The sequence below is a fragment of the Rhinoderma darwinii genome, chromosome 10, assembly GCF_050947455.1.
Source record: "Rhinoderma darwinii isolate aRhiDar2 chromosome 10, aRhiDar2.hap1, whole genome shotgun sequence".
NCBI classification, from domain to species: Eukaryota; Metazoa; Chordata; class Amphibia; order Anura; family Rhinodermatidae; genus Rhinoderma; species Rhinoderma darwinii.
This window is the reverse complement of record NC_134696.1, coordinates 64526602-64545374: the sequence shown is the minus strand read 5'-3', so window position 1 is coordinate 64545374 and position 18773 is coordinate 64526602. Positions and strand designations below refer to the sequence as shown.

The following is an 18773-nucleotide window of genomic DNA, read 5'->3' as shown; positions in this document are numbered from 1 at the left end:
ATTGATGGAAATTTTTTTTTCTTCTTTTCCAGACTGATCCGGTTTTTGTACGATAAAACCCAAAAGCAATAGGATGCAAAGACGTAGTGTGAACAGGACCTTAAAGGGGTTGTCCAGTCCCTTAAGATTGATGGCCTATCGTTAGGCTAGGCCACCAATATGTGATCGGTTGGGGTCCGACTGCCAGGACCCCCACAGATCTGTTTTGAAGGGGCTGCAGCGCTCGTACGAGCGCTACTTCCCCTTCTTTCCTTATGTGCGCATACTGTGAATCGGTGATAGGCCATTAATTAAGGGACTATAAAATACCTTTAAAGTTTTATTTGCAGGAGGTAATGTGCTGACTCTGCTTGGGTCAAACCTTGATGCAAAAATTATAGTAAAAAAAAAAAGAAAGGTGTCTGAGTGTAAAGCCCTGGATTTCTACTTTGTAGGGTTCTTTTTTTTTTATTTTTTGTTTTTTTGTTTAGCCACAGATGCAAGATGCCCAGAAACTCCAGCAAAAATTCAGCTTACCTGCAGAGTCGCTAATTGATGGTTCCACATGAGGGATTTCTCTCTCACAATGCACAGATCTGGTATATGAAAAATGTTTTTTTTCTAAACTAGATAACTCCTTTACGACCTCTTTCACATACACTCCATACGTTTCAAGCAGTACTTTTTTTTAGTCATTTAGTAAATGCTTTTTCCTTGCTTTTTTTTTTTAATTTATTTTTTAAGTGCTATAAAAGGGAGCTTAAAAAAGGAAAAAAAAAAAAAAAAAACACATTGATAAAACACCAATGACCCTAAAGATGCCCAAAAAAAAAATAAAAAAATACAACAAAATCTTATAAAAACCTGCGAAAACCATTAAAAATGCATCCAAACGCTGAGTGTAAAACTGGCCTAAAAGGTTAAGGAGTTCACAAATTATTTTTTTTTCAGCATCGTCCTTAAGGCCTCATGCCCACTTCAGTTTTTTCTTCAGGGTGCGATCCGTTTTTTAAACTGAGAGCACCCTGACATTCATTTCATGGGGCCATGCACACTTCCGTTGTTTTAACGGAACAGTGTGACTCTTCCATCAAAAATAGGACAGGTTCTACTCCTGTCTGTTTTTGATGGAACAGGTCCGTGAAACAACCGACTGCACACGGAAGCCATCCGTGTGAGGTCTGTGTTTCACGGATCCATCGTTAACGGCCGTACGACGGCCACAGGAAATGTGCATGAGGCATAAATGTTTTCCATGTTTACATTTACAGACTTTTTTCCTAGTCAAATATTAAAAAAGTTACAGGATAAATATACTTGTGTTTAACAGTTTCAATGAAACTTATCTGTGCAATTAAATGTACAAATTTAGAAATTAAATGGTCATATAACCATTACATGGACTAATGTTTTGCAAGTGAATGTTGCGATTTTTTTTCTGTTGGATTCATACTAAATCTGACAATTTCTATGCAGGTATGATTTCAGAGGTATTAAAATAAAGAAGGTACACTTATGGTAGGTTTACACCTAACACTTTTTTGGCATTCAGTCCTTTGCTGTAAATTACTGTAGTGAACAAATCTGCTACAGTAGTGAATTTCATGAGAGAACTTCAGGTAAAAAAAAAAACATTGGTGTTCATGAATAGTACTAGGTCGTAGTTTCCCAAACGGTTAATTCTAGGAATGTTTTCCTATAACAGATTCTGTAAAGAAGCTACTACTAAAGGTCATGATAAAACCATGTCAAGAAGCGCACGTGTACTGTACTTGCGTCGCCTTTATACTGTACCAGTATTGTTGTATTTGGCCCTTTCTTGCCAATGCCTCCTAAATGTCGGCGGATTCCACTACAAGAAATATACAGAGGTAATAGACCAAAATTAAGACCACGTGAATACCGCTAGGCCTCAAAGATGAATATGATATAAAATGCGCAAAACTAGGTTATTAATTTCTTTAAGCAGGTAAAGTAACTATCATACCGATTATTACTATAAATTCTCCCAGGGTTGAGTCTTAACAGGGTGACAATACTCTACAAAGATTAAGATGTATTCTGGAAAAACATAAGACCCATACGCAAACACACTGATGCTCTGTAGAAGATCAATAATCTTTCCCTCTGTGAAACAACAAGATGTATACAAAATAATTGCGATCCAGAGCACGTAAAATACGTGAAGGTCTGTTTTCCCGCATGTCCATTATACTTTTCTTTAATGTGTATTGAAAGGATGTGATGCTGAAAAGTGCCCAGTTCTGAAAAGTCTATATGACCAGCTTCACGTTAGTGCGGTTTTTCTTCAGTATGACTCTGGTGATGACGTGTAAGCTCGCCACAATCTCGAAATCTGCGATGACAAATTTGGCATTGACAAGGTTTTCCCCCAAAATGAGTGTACTTGTGACGTGTTAAATGTGAAGTTCTTTTAAAGGCCTTACCACAGACCTTGCAGACATGAGGCTTTTGTTGAGAATGAGCAATACTGTGCCTCTGGAGATAGGAAAGGTACTCAAATATCCTAAAACACACTGGACATTTATATACCTTCCGTGGGGCTAAAGGCTTTGAGTCCCCAGCAAGTGTACTATCTGACCACGATGTACTAGTTGAATTACTTAAGCCTATAGCTGTAGGTTCTTCTACAACAACAGTGTAGGGAAGTCCTTGACTGTCAATAAGTAAAAATCTCCTCCTGTATGTAGAGCTTGCTTCAGTTCGGTCTTTTCCTTCAAAAAACGATACCCCCTCTTTTATTTCATCAGGTGGTGGACTTCTAAATTGCTCTTTTTTTATGCCATTTGTCACAGTCTTACATGTACTAGAAGTGGCATGATCACTGTAGGTAAGTGCACCACTTACAGTAGGCATTTGATGTTGGAACATTTTCTGGCACATACTGCGCACTGAGGTTACATTACTAATCTTGATTCTTTTACATGGGTCACTTGTATCACTTTGACGTAGAACATTATTTTTCCCTATAACCCTCTGATTGGAATAATTAAATGGAATTCCATGATGACCAGTGTCTTGACAGCGAATATCTTCAATACCTCGGAGAAGAGGCTCTTTATTCCAAGTATTTGTCCTTGCACTTTTAGTTTTGCTGCAATGGTTTGAAACTAGATCTTTGGCTTCACTGCAATTAATCTTTCCATCAGGTCTAAAAAGTATAGAGCTCCTATCTGGTCTTTGTGGAATAACTGTATGACCAACATCACGAACCAGAGGAGGCTGGCTTTTATTTCCTCTCTTAGAGGTAAACTTTGCCATATTCTGGAACTCTGTACTAGAAGGTGGAAGTGCTAAACTTTTTCTGTAGTCCTTGGAATTAGACATCAAGTCAGTCCATTTATCTACTGAGTGTTTATAGATGGTAGTTTTCCTTTGCCTAACAAAAACTTTTATCATTTCACCTTGTTCAACGGAGTTGAATCTATTTCCTTGTATAATTTTATCTTTGTCCTTAAAAGATTCTTCACTTCGTGTAACACTAATTGGCTTCTTGACAAGTGTTTCTGTAGGTACATATTTGCCATGATTTACTTTGAGCATTTTGGGTGCAAATATGCCTTTTTGATGATTCATCATTTTAAAGCTGGTTGCTGCCATTTTCCAAACTTCAGGATCAATTCGGTGTTGTAAATTAAATTACAGATGATGGGGAACCTGCAGTAGAACAGGATACAGTTAATAAACGAACTTTAGCTTACACATGCTTCTAAACATTCAGCCATACCTAGTTTGTAATGGATTATCCTTTTAGGACTTGGTACACTTTATATAAAGCAAAATTTTTTATATTATGGGGATGTTTGCCCTCCTGCCTAGCCCCTAAGACGACGAATGAAAAAGTGAAGGCATTGGCATGAACAAATCTACGTAGCAAAATTCCTTAATATATAAATAAAGCTAAGTTCACACCACCGTTCTTATACATTTACCTCTCTTCCGTCAGAGGAAGAGAGGATCGAAACATTAAACGGAAAGCAACGGTTCCGTTAAAGTTACCATTGATTTCAATGGTAATTCTTTTGTTTCAGTTGCTTTCTGTTTGTCTCCATTCACTAGGTTTCCGCTTATTTTCACAGAAAAGAAAAAGTTTTACAGACTGCACTTTTGCCTCTGTCACGAAAAACAAAAACAAGAAACGGAATCCTAGCGAACAGAAAACAAATAAAATAATTACCATTGAAGTTAATGGTAATTCTAACGGAACCGTTGCTTTCCGTTTAAGCTTTTGATCTGCTCTTTTTCTGACGGAAGAGGTAAACGTACACTAACGGTAGTGTGAAAGAAGCCTAAATTCACAGAATTAACGGAAACAGACAATATATAATTGGATATCTTTTGTTCGATATTATGCAATATACAGTTTTATGAAAAAATATAGATTTGTTTGAAGATCAAGAATTAGTCAGTATGACCAAATATAATACTAGGCAAAAATAAATCTAATTAAAAGGGAACCTATCAGCAACTTCATGCTGATCTCCCTGATAGAAGAATGCAGTAGTGACAGGCACACTGATTTGTACAATATCTACTATTTATGATTATGGTGTCGTTTGGTCACAGTTTAAAGGCTATGTACACTTTTGGAAGCATATTTATTTTTTTATTAAAATGTATTGTCTTATGTGTATTGTCTTATTGTATTAAGTAACTTTTAAATTTACTTTTATATTTTTAACGATACAGATTCTATGTATCACATAGAAGCTGCATTGTTCTCTCTCTCAGTCGATTCCGTCAGGTCAGCTGAACTGACAGCTCGGCAAAGAGCAGGTCCTGCATGTCTCTGACACAGAGGATCCAGCTAATATTGATCACATCTACGGGACTGTACACGCTTTTTTCTTTTGGTCGGTATACATTGGGAGGAGTGCCAACATATACCTCTGAAGGAAGGTAGCGAGGTATCCCACTGTATAAGGCATACAGTGGGATACGTCGCCCGAACTCCCCGATCAGAGCCCTACTGGAAGCGTTGAGTCCGGGGAAGCTCCTGCCATCATTGTCCATATATGGACAGTGATGTCAGGAGCTACAATACCGGTGTCCTCAGCCAGAGAAATGGTAGCGCTTTGGCCAGGAAATTCGGGACTGGAGAAGCCCCTGGCATCACTGTCCGTATATGGACGGAGACCTCAGGGGCTTTCAACTACAGAGTCTCCAGACAGAGCATCGGCATCACTCTGGCTGGGGGCTCCAGGACTGGAGAAGTCCCAGACGTCACTGTTCATGTATGTCCTGTCTAGACAGTGACGTCAGGGGCTTCTCCAGTACCGTCAGAGCGCTACCCATGCTCTGTCCAGAGACTCAGACCCGGGTAAGCTCCCCAAGATATACGTTTAATGTATACTTCTGACAGATGGCATACAGTGGCATTTATCACCCAGACTCCCATCTAAAAAAATAAAAATAAACGTATACCGCCCTGTATAAATTTTTTGTTTGTTGTTTTGTGGGGGGTGTCACTCGGGATGGAATACCGATGTTGGGCTATTGGAGCCCTATGGACACAATTAGCGTGTATGTGGGGAGCTTTCATGACCTACACGCTAAACATAGGGCAAAAACCATGATGTTCACAGGCCCTAACTTATGAACTTAGATGGGATCAATATTTGCTGAATCCTGTTTGTCAGACACACAGAACCCGCTCTCACCCAAGCTGTCAGTTTAGCTGAACTGATGTATTCGGCTGAGAGAACACTATAGCGTAAATAGCACACTTTAGTAAAATAAAATAAAAGTAAATTTAAAAATGTGTTGTCCATGTTGGGTGTCTTTTTTTTTTTTTTTGTTTTTCTTTTTAAAACTGATGACCTATCCTGTGGATAGGTCATCAGTATAGGATTGGTGGCGGTCCAAAATCCGGACCCCACACCAATCAGCTGTTCCAGTTGCCTCTAGCGCTGGAAAGAGGGCTCCGACCGCTGTATAGCGGCTGTGCTGCATTTCTGCTCCCATTCAAGTAAATAGGAGCAAAGATACAGTGACCCAGCACGGCCACTATACAGTGATTGGAAAGACCATCCGTATATAAAAAAAAATAAAAAATACAAATAACCCTGGATAACCCCCTTAACCCCTTCCCACGATTGGGAGTGACAGTACGTCCAGAATCAAAGTGATTTCCCACAATAGGGCATACAGTTACACCCAAGCTTTAAAGGTTCACCGTGACAGCATCCTGACCGCAACTGCCATAGACAGTTGCTGAGCAGGACTCACGGCAGAGGAGCAATCAGAATGGTCCCGTGCCGGCAAGCGCTGTGATTGGCCAGTCAGTACTGACTGGCCAATCACAGCGCAGGAGGCTTGTTTTGCCGGCATCTCCGGTTAAGACCAGCTCATTTCGGTCAGAGAGCTTGTCAGTCGAAAGCCAGTGAAGTCAGTGGAAAAGCGTTATAAAAACCCCAAAACCCAGCGATATGCCCCTTTTGTGCCCACTGATCATCTACATTGTTGCCCACTGGTTATCAAATATATGATTTCAGTCACCCACAGTCTGCCGTGCTGTGATCTGTGCCCAGCGATCACCTGTCGCAGTACCCGATCGCCATCACCCTGCTGCGTCCCTAGATTGCCCACTGCCCAAGTTCCCTGTTAGGTAGCATTGCCACGTCTCATTTAGTTGTTCCCCTGGTAGTTAGGTTACCCATACTCATTGAATATAGCCGGGTCACTGGTCTGTTCTCATTCCCCAGTTGGGAGAAGCGGTTTGTTTTGCTAAAAAATTATTTTTTTAAAAACTACAAAAAAAAAAAATTGTTTGTTAAGCTGAACTAAATTATTCAATATGACCAAAAGAGTCTTTTCAGCCGAGGAAGCATATCAAATGATGTATATACGGACAGTGCAAGTGAAGGTGAAGCGCAGTTCATGCTTTCATCTTCATCCGTATCCAGTGACTCAGATTCTGCCGTAGGTCCTGCTCTGCCTGAGCTGACATGGGAAGCTGCGGATAATTAAACCCCCGGGTGCCTGAATTTACAGGCCCCTCAGGCAATTAAAATGGACACTATGGGTTTCAGCCCCATGGATTAAAAAAAAAAATAATAATAATAAATTCGGACGCCCTTTTAGATTTAATGGTCCAGCAGACCAACATCTATGTGGAACAGTTTATCTCACAGAACTCCAACTCTTTTTATGGGAGAGGCCAAAATTGGACAAACGCAGTGGAATTGCAGAAGTTTTGGAGTTTATATTTAAGCTTTGGTCTCATAAAAAAGCCTAGTATTCCCTAATATTTTATACAACACCCCCCTTTACCGCATAGTAATGACAAGGATGCGATTTGAAGCCATCCTAAAGTTCCTCCATTACAATGACAATAGTCACTGCCCACCCCCACATGGCCCAAATTTTGATAGGCTCTATAAAATAAGACCATTCATTGCCCACTACTCCCAAAGTTTTTCCCAAGTTCATACCCCCAACAAAATATTTCGGTGGATAAGTCATTGGTAAGTTTCAAGGGTAGACTGCATTTCAGGCAGTATCTACCCAATAAAAGATCCTGAGAAATGTGCCCGGTCAGCATGAGGGGATGCGACCAGCGCTGCACTAATGAGCGGCAGCACTGAAGCCAGAACATGGCGGGCGCACAACAAAACACCCCCCAACGTAGTCTTCGGTGCTGCCCCACCGATCATTAGTGCACCGCCGGCCGCATCACCTCATGCTGACCGCGCGCGCACTTGTTAGGAGCGGGGCAATGGCTGTATTACACAGCCAAAAAACCCGCTGTAACAGAGGAGATTAGAGAAACCTCATCTCCGCCGCTATTCCCCTGAATGCTGCGATGAAAGCGGATTGCAGCATTCAGAGTAAAATGAGAAGGGGAGATGCCCTTTGGATCGCATCACCGGGAATTCCTGTGACATGTTCAAGGGCAAGACCATATATGGACAGACAGCCCAGGGTCTATTGAAGGACACCAGGGCTGTCTGACCATATTTCCTGTTGTTAGGGCATACGGAGGTATGCCCTAACAACTGTCTGTGTACTATCAGTACACAGGCTAATGTACTGGCATATAGATACAGTATATGCCAGTGCATTAAAGTTTAAAAATAAAAAAGTATGAAAATAAAGTAATGTTAAATAATAAAAAAAACCAAACACACACATTACAATAAACATTAAAATAAGTCTCGATACATAAAATCTACACATTCGGTATCATCGCGACCGTAATAACACATTTATAGCATCATTCATGTTTACGCGATTATAAAATTAAATAAAAAGAGCTTTCTTTCACTTATTAATGTGAGGCACGAGGTATTATGAATTTTGAACCTCCATGGTGAGGCACATTAATAGTAATTAACCCTATCATGTACCTCACATTAACCCAATGTTGTCCATGATGGGGTTAATTACTATTAATGTGAGGCACGTGGAGGTTCAAAATTCATCATACCATGACCCTCACATCAGAAAAAGGAAGAACTTTTTTTTTAATTATTGTTGGCAAAAGTATCGTTTTGGCATCGAAATCGCAATACTACACGAAGTATCGGTATTAAAGGTCCAAAATCTGGTATTGGGACATCCCCACTCCCATATGGATCCCCCAGAATGCCCCCCCTTCCTAGGAATTATGGATCGTATGCTTGGCAAAGGATATCATTTATATCTGGACAACTTTTACAATATAGTCCCATTGCTAAAAGTTCTCTCGTCCAGATCCACCTTAGCGTGTAGAACAATCCGCAAAAATCAGAAGGGCCTCCCCAAAATTTTGCTGGGTCAGAAACTAAAATTGACAGAGCAGAGCTGTCTGCAGCGACGATCTGCTGCTCCTGAAATAGAAGGATTAAAAGGATGTCCTTATTCCGACCAGCGTTCATGACAGCAGAGGCAGCCTTGTCCCTGTACGCGGATCCACCACCCAAGTTCCCAAACCATTTTGTATACAGGAGTACAACAAATATATGGGTGGCGTTGACCTGTCTGACCAGGTCATAAAACCATACAGCGCCAGGCGCAAGACTAAGGTATGGTATAAAAAGCTGTCTGTGCATCTTACACTGATGGCTTTATACAACGCCTTTGTCTTCGGCAGATATGCTGGCAGTAGGGATACGTTCCTGCAATTTCAGGAAAAAGTCATCAAGCCCCTGATATTTGCTGACCAGGAAGGGAAGGGCAGTTCATCTGGTTCTTCCGTCAGCAGCATAATTCCCGGCCAGCGTTTCCCCACAGAAACTCCCCCCCACTGAAAAAAACCCAGAAGCCCCCCAAAAAATGCAGTGCGCGCCAAGCAAGGCATTCATATGGACACATGTACCAATGTCAGATGTGACCCACAAAGCCCATCCTGTGCATGAAACAATGTTTCAAAATATATTATACCTCCTTGGATTTCTAATTTATTTATTCTTTATTCACGTTTTATGTCTCCCATATTGGCCAGGACAAATTATTTTTTTTTTACTGACCAGTCCCATTTAAAATTTGTAAAAAACAACCTAAAACAAAAGGGTTGCAAATCTGGGAGAGAAGAATAAATCCAGATGAGATTGGTTGTCTCAGCAAACCTTTTTTGGGCTGGATTTTATGGAATGGTGGGTAGGTTGGTAGTGGGACCTGCAATTTCCTCTCCCTCCATTGCGGGTTTTCTAGGTTGTCCGCCTTCGTTACTAAAATTAAAGTATTTCTTATTATACCCCTAGATGAATACCTAGAGCAGGGGTCTCAAGCACGCGGCCAGCGGGCCAGATGTGGCCCCTGAGGCTGTCCTCTGAGGCCCGTGGGACACAGAGCCGCTGCGGCGGCCGCATCTACAGAGGGCACTGCGGCGGCCGCATCTATGGGTGGATGTGTGGCAGTATCTAGAGGACACTGTGGCATTATCTAGGGTGTGTGGGGCATTATCTACAGAGGGCACTATAGCACTATCTAAAAAGACGCTGCCCAATCCTGACATTTGTGTGTCTGCCAAACGCTGCCAACTGAGCCGCCGGACTGCATTTAGCGACACAAACTGGAAAACTGGATTGTTGAAATGCGGCCCGTCAACTCCTAATTTTTTCTATATGTGGCCCACTTACCCGGCCGAGTTTGAGACCCCTGACCTAGAGGGTTGTCACTTAACAATTTAAAAAGGCTCACTTTAGTTTCCTAAATGGGATCACCTTTCTGGGTTTCTAATATCTTGACAACCCAAAGCCTCTGTTTTCATGACACAGGGCAGTAAATGCCATTGTAGTAGGCCTCAGATATTGAGCCCTGCCATGTGCTCAAACAGCAGTTTATGTCCACAAATGGGGTATTGCCGTATTCAGAGAAATTGCATAACAAACTGTGGGTGCTTTTTCTCCTTTATCCCCTTGTGAAAATGATGAATTTGGAGCTAAAGCAACATTTTCTTTGAAAAAATTTCACATTTCTTTTTTTACTGCCCAGTGTATGAAACACCTCTGGGGTCAAAATGCTGACTATACCACTTGAAAAATTCCTTGAGGTGTGTAGTTTCCCAAATGGAGTCACTTTTGGTGGGTTTACACTGTACTGGTACCTTAGGAGCTTTACAAATGCGACATGGTACAGAGAGATCAATCCAGCAAAATCTGCACTCCAAAAGCTAAATCGCGTGCCTTCCCTTCCGAGTCCTGCCGCTTGCCCAAACAGCAGTTTATGACCACATGTTCATTATTTCCGTACTCTGGAGAAGATGCTTTACAAATGTTGGGGCGCTTTTCCTCATTTATTTGTTAAAAATTTTTTTGTAATATTTTGGAGGTAAAGCTGCATCTTATTGGAATATGTCATTTTTCATTTTCACTGCCCACTTCTAATGAAATCTATGAAACACCTGTGGGGTAAAAATGCTCAATACACCCCTAGATGAATTCCTCAAGGGGTGTAGTTTTCAAAACGGCGTCTTTTTTGGGATGTTTTCTTTGTTTCGGCACCACAAGACCTCTTAAGCGGACATGGTGCCTGAAATATAATCTAAGAAAAGGAAGGCTTGAAAATCCACTAGGTGCTCCTTTGCTTCTGAGACCTTCGTTTCAGTCCATTAGCATACTAGGGCCACATGTGGGATATTTCTAAAAAAAATTAAAATGGAATTTCTGCAAAAAAGAAATGAAATGTGCAAATTTTCCTTCTAACTTGCTTTAAAGAGGCTCTGTCACCAGATTCTCAAATCCCTGTCTCCTATTGCATGTGATCGGCGCTGCAATGTAGATAACAGTAAAGTTTTTTTGTTTTTTTTAAAACGTTCATTTTTGCCCAAGTTATGAGCTATTTTATATATATGCAAATGAGGTTTGAAATGGACAACTGGGCGTTTTTTTTCCCGTTATGTCCAACTGGGCGTGTTTACGTGTATGACGCTGACCAATCAGTGACCAGTCAGCATCATACACTCATCTCCATTGATTTACACAGAAGCGATGTGCAGCCACATAAACAGAGATTAACGTTAATCAAGTGTCCTGATAATGAATACACATGAAATCCAGCCTGGACGTCATGTGTATTCAGAATCCTGACACTTCTGACTCTTTTCTGTGAGATTTGCAGCAAGGGAAACGAAATCTCGTTTACCTCCGTAATCTCGCGAGATTTCGTTTCCCTTGCTAGAAATCTCAAAGAAAAGAGTCAGAATTCTGAATACACATGACGTCCAGGCTGGATTTCATGTGTATTCATTATCAGGACACTTGATTAACGTTAATCTCTGTTTATGTGGCTGCACATCGCTGCTGTGTAAATCAATGGAAATGAGTGTATGATGCTGACTGGTTACTGATTGGTCAGCGCCATACACGTAAACACGCCCAGTTAAAAACACAATACATGCCCAGTTGGCCATAACGAAAAAAAAACGCCCAGTTGTCCATTTCAAACCTCATCTGCATATATAAAATAGCTCATAACTTGGCCAAAAATGAACGTTTTAAAAAAACAAACAAAAAAACACGTTACTGTTATCTACATTGCAGCGCCGATCACATGCAATAGGAGATAGGGATTTGAGAATCTGGTGACAGAGCCTCTAATTCCTGTGAAACACCTAAAGGGTGAAGAAACTTTCTAAATGCTGTTTTGAATACTTTAAGGGGTGGAGTTTTTAAAATGGGGTGATTTGTAGTGGTTCCTAATACAGTGGAGGAAATAAGTATTTGATCCCTTGCTGATTTTGTAAGTTTGCCCACTGTCAAAGACATGAACAGTCTAGAATTCTTAGGCTAGGTCAATTTTACCAGTGAGAGATAGATTATATAAAAATAAAAAAAAATCATATATATATTTATTTGCATTGTGCACAGAGAAATAAGTATTTGATCCCCTACCAACCATTGAGAGTTCAGCCTCCTCCAGACCAGTTACACGCTCCAAATCAACTTGGTGCCTGCATTAAAGACAGCTGTCTTGAATGGTCACCTGTATAAGAGACTCCTGTCCACAGACTCAATTAATCAGTCTGACTCTAACCTCTACAACATGGGCAAGACCAAAGAGCTTTCTAAGGATATCAGGGACAAGATCATAGACCTGCACAAGGCTGGAATGGGCTACAAAACCATAAGTAAGACGCTGGGTGAGAAGGAGACAACTGTTGGTGCAATAGTAAGAAAATGGAAGACATACAAAATGACTGTCAATCGACATCGATCTGGGGCTCCATGCAAAATCTCACCTCATGGGGTATCCTTGATCCTGAGGAAGGTGAGAGCTCAGCCGAAAACTACACGGGGGGAACTTGTTAATGATCTCAAGGCAGCTGGGACCACAGTCACCAAGAAAACCATTGGTAACACATTACGCCGTAATGGATTAAAATCCTGCAGTGCCCGCAAGGTCCCCCTGCTCAACAAGGCACATGTACAGGCCGGTCTGAAGTTTGCAAATGAACATCTGGATGATTCTGAGAGTGATTGGGAGAAGGTGCTGTGGTCAGATGGGACTAAAATTGAGCTCTTTGGCATTAACTCAACCCGCCGTGTTTGGAGGAAGAGAAATGCTGCCTATGACCCAAAGAACACCGTCCCCACTGTCAAGCATGGAGGTGGAAACATTATGTTTTGGGGGTGTTTCTCTGCTAAGGGCACAGGACTACTTCACCGCATCAATGGGAGAATGGATGGAGCCATGTACCGTCAAATCCTGAGTGACAACCTCCTTCCCTCCACCAGGACATTAAAAATGCCTCGTGGCTGGGTCTTCCAGCTACGACAATGACCCAAAACATACAGCCAAGGCAACAAAGGAGTGGCTCAAAAAGAAGCACATTAAGGTCATGGAGTGGCCTAGCCAGTCTCCAGACCTTAATCCCATCGAAAACTTATGGAGGGAGCTGAAGATCCGAGTTGCCAAGCGACAGCCTCGAAATCTTAATGATTTACAGATGATCTGCAAAGAGGAGTGGTCCAAAATTCCATCTAACATGTATGCAAACCTCATCATCAACTACAAAAAACGTATGACTGCTGTGCTTGCCAACAAGGGTTTTGCCACCAAGTATTAAGTCTTGTTTGCCAAAGGGATCAAATACTTATTTCTCTGTGCACAATGCAATTAAATATATATAATTTTGACAATGTGATTTTCTGTTTTTTTTTTAAATATAATTTCTCTCTCACTGGTAAAATTAACCTAGCCTAAAAATTCTATACTGTTCATGTCTTTGACAGCGGGCAAACGTACAAAATCAGCAAGGGATCAAATACTTATTTCCTTCACTGTATAAGGCCCTCAAAGCCACTTTTTCTTGAAAATGTGAGAAATTGCTGCTAAACTTCTAAGCCTTGTAACGTCCTAGAAAAATAAAATGATGTTCAAAAAAACGATGCCAATCAAGTATACATATGGGAAAAGGTAACTAGTAACTATTTTGTGTGGTATAACGGTCTTACAAGCAGATACATTTGAATTAGAAAATGCTAATTTTTTGTACATTTTCTCTACATTTTGAGTTTTTTCACAAAAACATATTGAATCTATCGAATTTTTTTTACTAACATAAAGTACAATATGTCATGAGAAAATCTAAGAATCGCTTGGATAGGTAAAAGCATTCCCAAGTTATTACCACATATAGTAACACCTCAGATTTAAAAAAAATTAGGCTGTCATTTGGTCCAAAAGTGGCTGCGACGGGAAGGGGTTAATGACACAAATCATTACTTTAACTAAAAAAAGAAATATGTGAATAGTCAACTGAAAAAAAGTCCTTTTTTTTTTTTGTTAAATCAAAGTAGACATAGCCGTTTTCGTTTGACTATTCACATAAGAATATTTATACATTTTTTAAGTATTTTGACTTCCACCAACTGCTGGAGAAAATATAAGAGGATAACAATTCTTTTTTGTCTTCAGCTCACTTGTCAGCTTTTCGGTGCAGACTGGAATAGGGTCAACAGAGGGCAGGGGACTTGATGACCACTCTATTAGGCCTGATGCCCACTTCCGTTTTTCCTTCAGGGTGCTAGCCGTTCTTTTGACGGCTAGCATCCTGACCCATTCATTTCAATGGGGCCATGCACACTTCCGTTTTTTTTTTTTTTTTTGACGGTCCCGTTGTTCCGTTCCGACAAAAGTAAAGCATGTCCTACTTTGGTCAGAGATTCCGTGACCGTGGGGCACATACCAGTCAATGTGTTCATCAATAAAACCCGAAGGCACACGGAAGGCATCAGTGTGCGACGGAGTCGTTGCCTAGCAACGGCCGGGCAGGCAGAAGTACACAGAGAGAGATATTGCACTGCACTAATCGGCAGGCCCTTCTCTCTATCCAGCACTGATTGCCAGCCTCTTCTCTCTATCCTGCTCTGACCGGCAGCCTCTTCTCTCTATCAGTGCTGGATAGAGAGGCGCAGCCCTTTCGGGCAGAGGTTCCGCAGCGATAGAAAATGTTCATACGTACCCCGGCCGTGGTCTCGGTCACACGACCCACTTTTGACATCCAGTCCGACCTCCCTGGATGACGCGGCAGTCCATGTGACCGCTGCAGTCTGTGATTGGCTTCAACGGTCACATGGGATGAAACGTTATACCAGGAGGCTGGACTGGAGGAAGAAGCAGGGAGTTCTGAGCAGGTATAAACTTTTTTTTGTTGCAGGTTTTTGAAGGAAACATTAGAAATCTATATTGTTAGCGCCGCACATGGTACTCACTCTCCAGCGGTAGTCACTGTCCAGGGTGCTGAAAGAGTTACCGCCGATCAGTGCAGCCCATGAACGCTTTCAGCATCCTGTACAGTGACTAGCACTGAACAACCCTGCGCTTTCCGCACCCTGGACAGTACCATGCTCGGCGCTCGGAAACAGAGTGCACACGGAAATCACACGGCCGTTAAAACAGGCTCACGGACCCATCAAAAACGGCCGTGAAAACCGTGATGGAAGTGTGCATGAGGCCTTATACAGCTGGAGACCTAGAAAAGGCAGCATAGCGACACTACACACATAGATAAGGTGCTGTAAACATCTTTTCTAGTCTCTGGGGAAGGGGGCTGTACTTCATCACATCCTGGAGAATGTATTAGGGTGAGAACAGACAAATAGACAAACACACATGGCCGAAAACACGCCCACATGTGGTGGCAAAGGGTCGCACGACTGCAGGTAATTTCAGTTTGCAGGAAGACATATGCACCTCCTATATGGCTACCCCCAGGGAAGTTTTATTATAACAGCTACCTTATAAAAAAAGTTATAAAACTAAAATGAAATGCATGAGGCATTACCTTTATTTTTTGACAAGTATTCCTCCATCTCTGCAGTTTTGTTTTTAGACTATTAGGATGCATTCAGACTGGCACATGGAGACCGGATGCTGTTTTTGTCTCAAAATATAGGGCTCTTTCCTGATCAACTTGTATCGTTGACAAAAATTGTAGTATGCACCATCACACACTGTATTATGGAGCTAGGGCTGGGCGATCTAATTAATTAGATTAATTCACCCTCTAGGCCTCTGACAATTCTGTTTTTTGCCAGATTCGTTGAATAGATTTCCTAAAGTCGCCATCGCTCCGAGCAAAAGGAGGAAGCAGTTGGTGGAAGTAAGCGATATATGAGCTCAAGCCTGGGCTGAGCCTGTACTACGTGATGGACGGACCATACAGGCTATCGTGGAGGATGTCAATTAGAACGTGGACCTGAAGGTATGGAAGCTGCAGGAGTTGGTGAAAAGCTTGAGAAGAATGAGCCCCATGCACTATTGCCCCATACTCCAGTAGGACACTAACACTGCCTCCGGCTCCTTGGCCGCAGCTCTCCCAGCTTACCGCCCCTTCCGCCATGCTGCTAATCGGCAAAAGCGGTCGCAGTCTGAGTCCTGAGCCTGTAGAAGGGCCAGAAGACTTGCCGCTTTGGAAAAGATCATAGAAGCGATAGCCGAAGAACGTAGACAGGACGAGGAGTGTCCAGGTGGTGCTGCTTTGATCGGAAGAGTTTGTGAGAATGGTGGACTTAGGGGAGGAGAAGGAGAGCTGGCAACTATCATTCTATGTAGGGCAGCCATCATCACAACTCATATCCGGGGACTCTCCTATCCACAACATAAGTGGTTAACACAATCGCCCCCCCCCCCTCTTCTGTATGTGACAACCGGGGCCCAGTAGTTACATAACATCCAGTGAGAAATGGGGTAAGGGACATGTTGGACCAACTACGGCATCCAAAATTAATCAACCAATCACAGCCAATGCCGTGAATAGCACAACGTACCAGTCATTACATGGCTCCCAAAATTTGTAAACTAAGCTACTGTTATTGAATTGCGTCCTTATTTTTTTCAGTTTAACAAAAATAAAATTGGAGATTCAAATCAAGAATGGTCCATGGGGTTTGAATAAAACCAAAATCGCCCAGCCCTATATGGAGCTATTCTTCCCCTAGAAGCATTGAGTCTATGGGAGATTATTACCATACAGCACCTGACGGAGCATGGTACATTGCTACATGAAGTCTTCCACATAGGGCCATTTTACAGCCATTTGAATGCAGCTTCGGAGCATACAATATAAGTAAATGCAGCAAAATCCAGTGCATCCCTCAGGCCCAACTGCAAAACGATGGCCACTTAATGTATCTGCATCAAAATTGGCAGCTTGTGTAGGGGACCTTAAAGAGGCTTTGTCACAAGATTATAAGTGTCCTATCTCCTACATAATCTGATCGGCGCTGCAATGAAGATAATTGTTTTTTATTCGGAAAAATTATAATTTTTGAGCAAGTTATGAACAATTTTAGATTTATGCTAATGAGGTTCTTAATGCCCAACTGGGCGTTTAACTTTTGACCAAGTGGGCATTGGAAAGTGTATGATGCTGACCAATCAGTGTCATACACTTCTCTCCATTCATGTCCATTTGTATTCACAGCACAGCGTGAAGTCGCGAGATCACGCTGTGCCGTGAGCAAGTCCCACAGGAACTTTACCGTGGTGTCAGGAGTGTGAATAAACATCGCATCCTGGCTGCAGGCAATGTCTATTCACTCTCATGACACTTCAGTAAAGTTAGAGATTGGTCAGCATCATACACTTCTCTTTACAATGCCCACTTGGTCAAAAGTTAAAAAACGCCCAGTTGGGCATTAAGAAACTAAATTAGCATAAATCTAAAATTGTTCATAACTTGCTCAAAAATTATCGTTTTTCAAAATAAAAAAACACTTATCTTCATTACAGCGCCGATCAGATTATGTAGGAGATAGGACACTTATAATCTGGTGACAGAACCTCTTTAACCCCTTCGCGCTCAGCGACGTAATAATCCGTCGCGCTAACTGTATCGTTAGCGCTCAGCGACGGATTATTACGTCGCGGGGATAACGGCCATTTCGGCCGTTCTCCCGACACATGCAGGAGCTGTGACAGCTGCTGTCTCGTACAGCAGCTGTCACAGCTCCTACAGCGGGGACCGATCGCTGTGTCCCGGCTGATTAACCCCTTAAAAGCAGTGTTCAATAGTGATCACGGCTTTTTAGGGGTTAAGCTACAATCGCCAGCCTGCTACGCGATAGTGGCTGGCGATGGTGGCTATGGCAACCGGACACCAAACAATGGTGTCCGGCTCTGCCATCGACTGAAGCCTAGTGGGTCCTGACTAAGTCAGGACCCACTATGCTTGCTGTCAGTGAGTAGCTGACAGTTCTAATACACTGCACTACGCACGTAGTGCAGTGTATTAGAATAGCGATCAGGGCCTCCTGCCCTCAAGTCCCCTAATGGGACAAAGTAATAAAGTTAAAAAAAGATGTGTCAAAATAAGAAAATAAAAGTTTTAAAAGTATTAAAAGTAAAAATCCCCCCTTTTCCCTTATCGGTCCTTTATTATTAATAAAAATATATAAACAAATAAATAAACTATACATAATTGGTATCGCCGCGTCCGTAACGGCCTGAACTACAAAATAATTTCGTTATTTATCCCGCGCGGTGAATGCCGTAAAAGAAAATAATAATAAACCGTACCAGAAGCACAATTGTTTGGTCACTTCACCTCCCAAAAAATTTAATAAAAAGAGATCAAAAAGTCGCATGTACCTAAAAATGGTCCTGATCGAAACTACAGTTCGTTACGCAAAAAATAAGTCCTCGCACGGCTTTATTGATGGAAAAATAAAACCGTTATGGCTCTTAGAATAAGGCAACACAAAAAGTGAATGATTTATTACAAAAAGTATTTTATTGTGCAAACGCCATAAGACATAAAAAAAAACTATAAACATCTGGTATCGCCGTAATCGTATCGCCACGCAGAATAAAGTAAATGTGTCATTTATAGCGCACGATGCACGCTG

General features: G+C 41.8%; 1 protein-coding gene across 2 annotated transcripts in view; it reads right to left on the bottom strand.

Annotated features, from left to right (window-relative positions):
- Window positions 1-2083: 2083 nt before the first annotated feature.
- The window catches only part of LOC142662101 (uncharacterized), a 32163-nt gene continuing 15473 nt past the window's right edge, over window positions 2084-18773 (bottom strand). For both annotated transcript variants that reach the window (XM_075840011.1, XM_075840012.1), the window contains exon 2: window positions 2084-3657. In XM_075840011.1, the coding sequence (XP_075696126.1) occupies window positions 2272-3600 (1329 nt within the window). In that variant the 5' untranslated portion in view covers window positions 3601-3657 and the 3' untranslated portion in view covers window positions 2084-2271. The remainder of the gene's footprint in view (window positions 3658-18773) is intronic.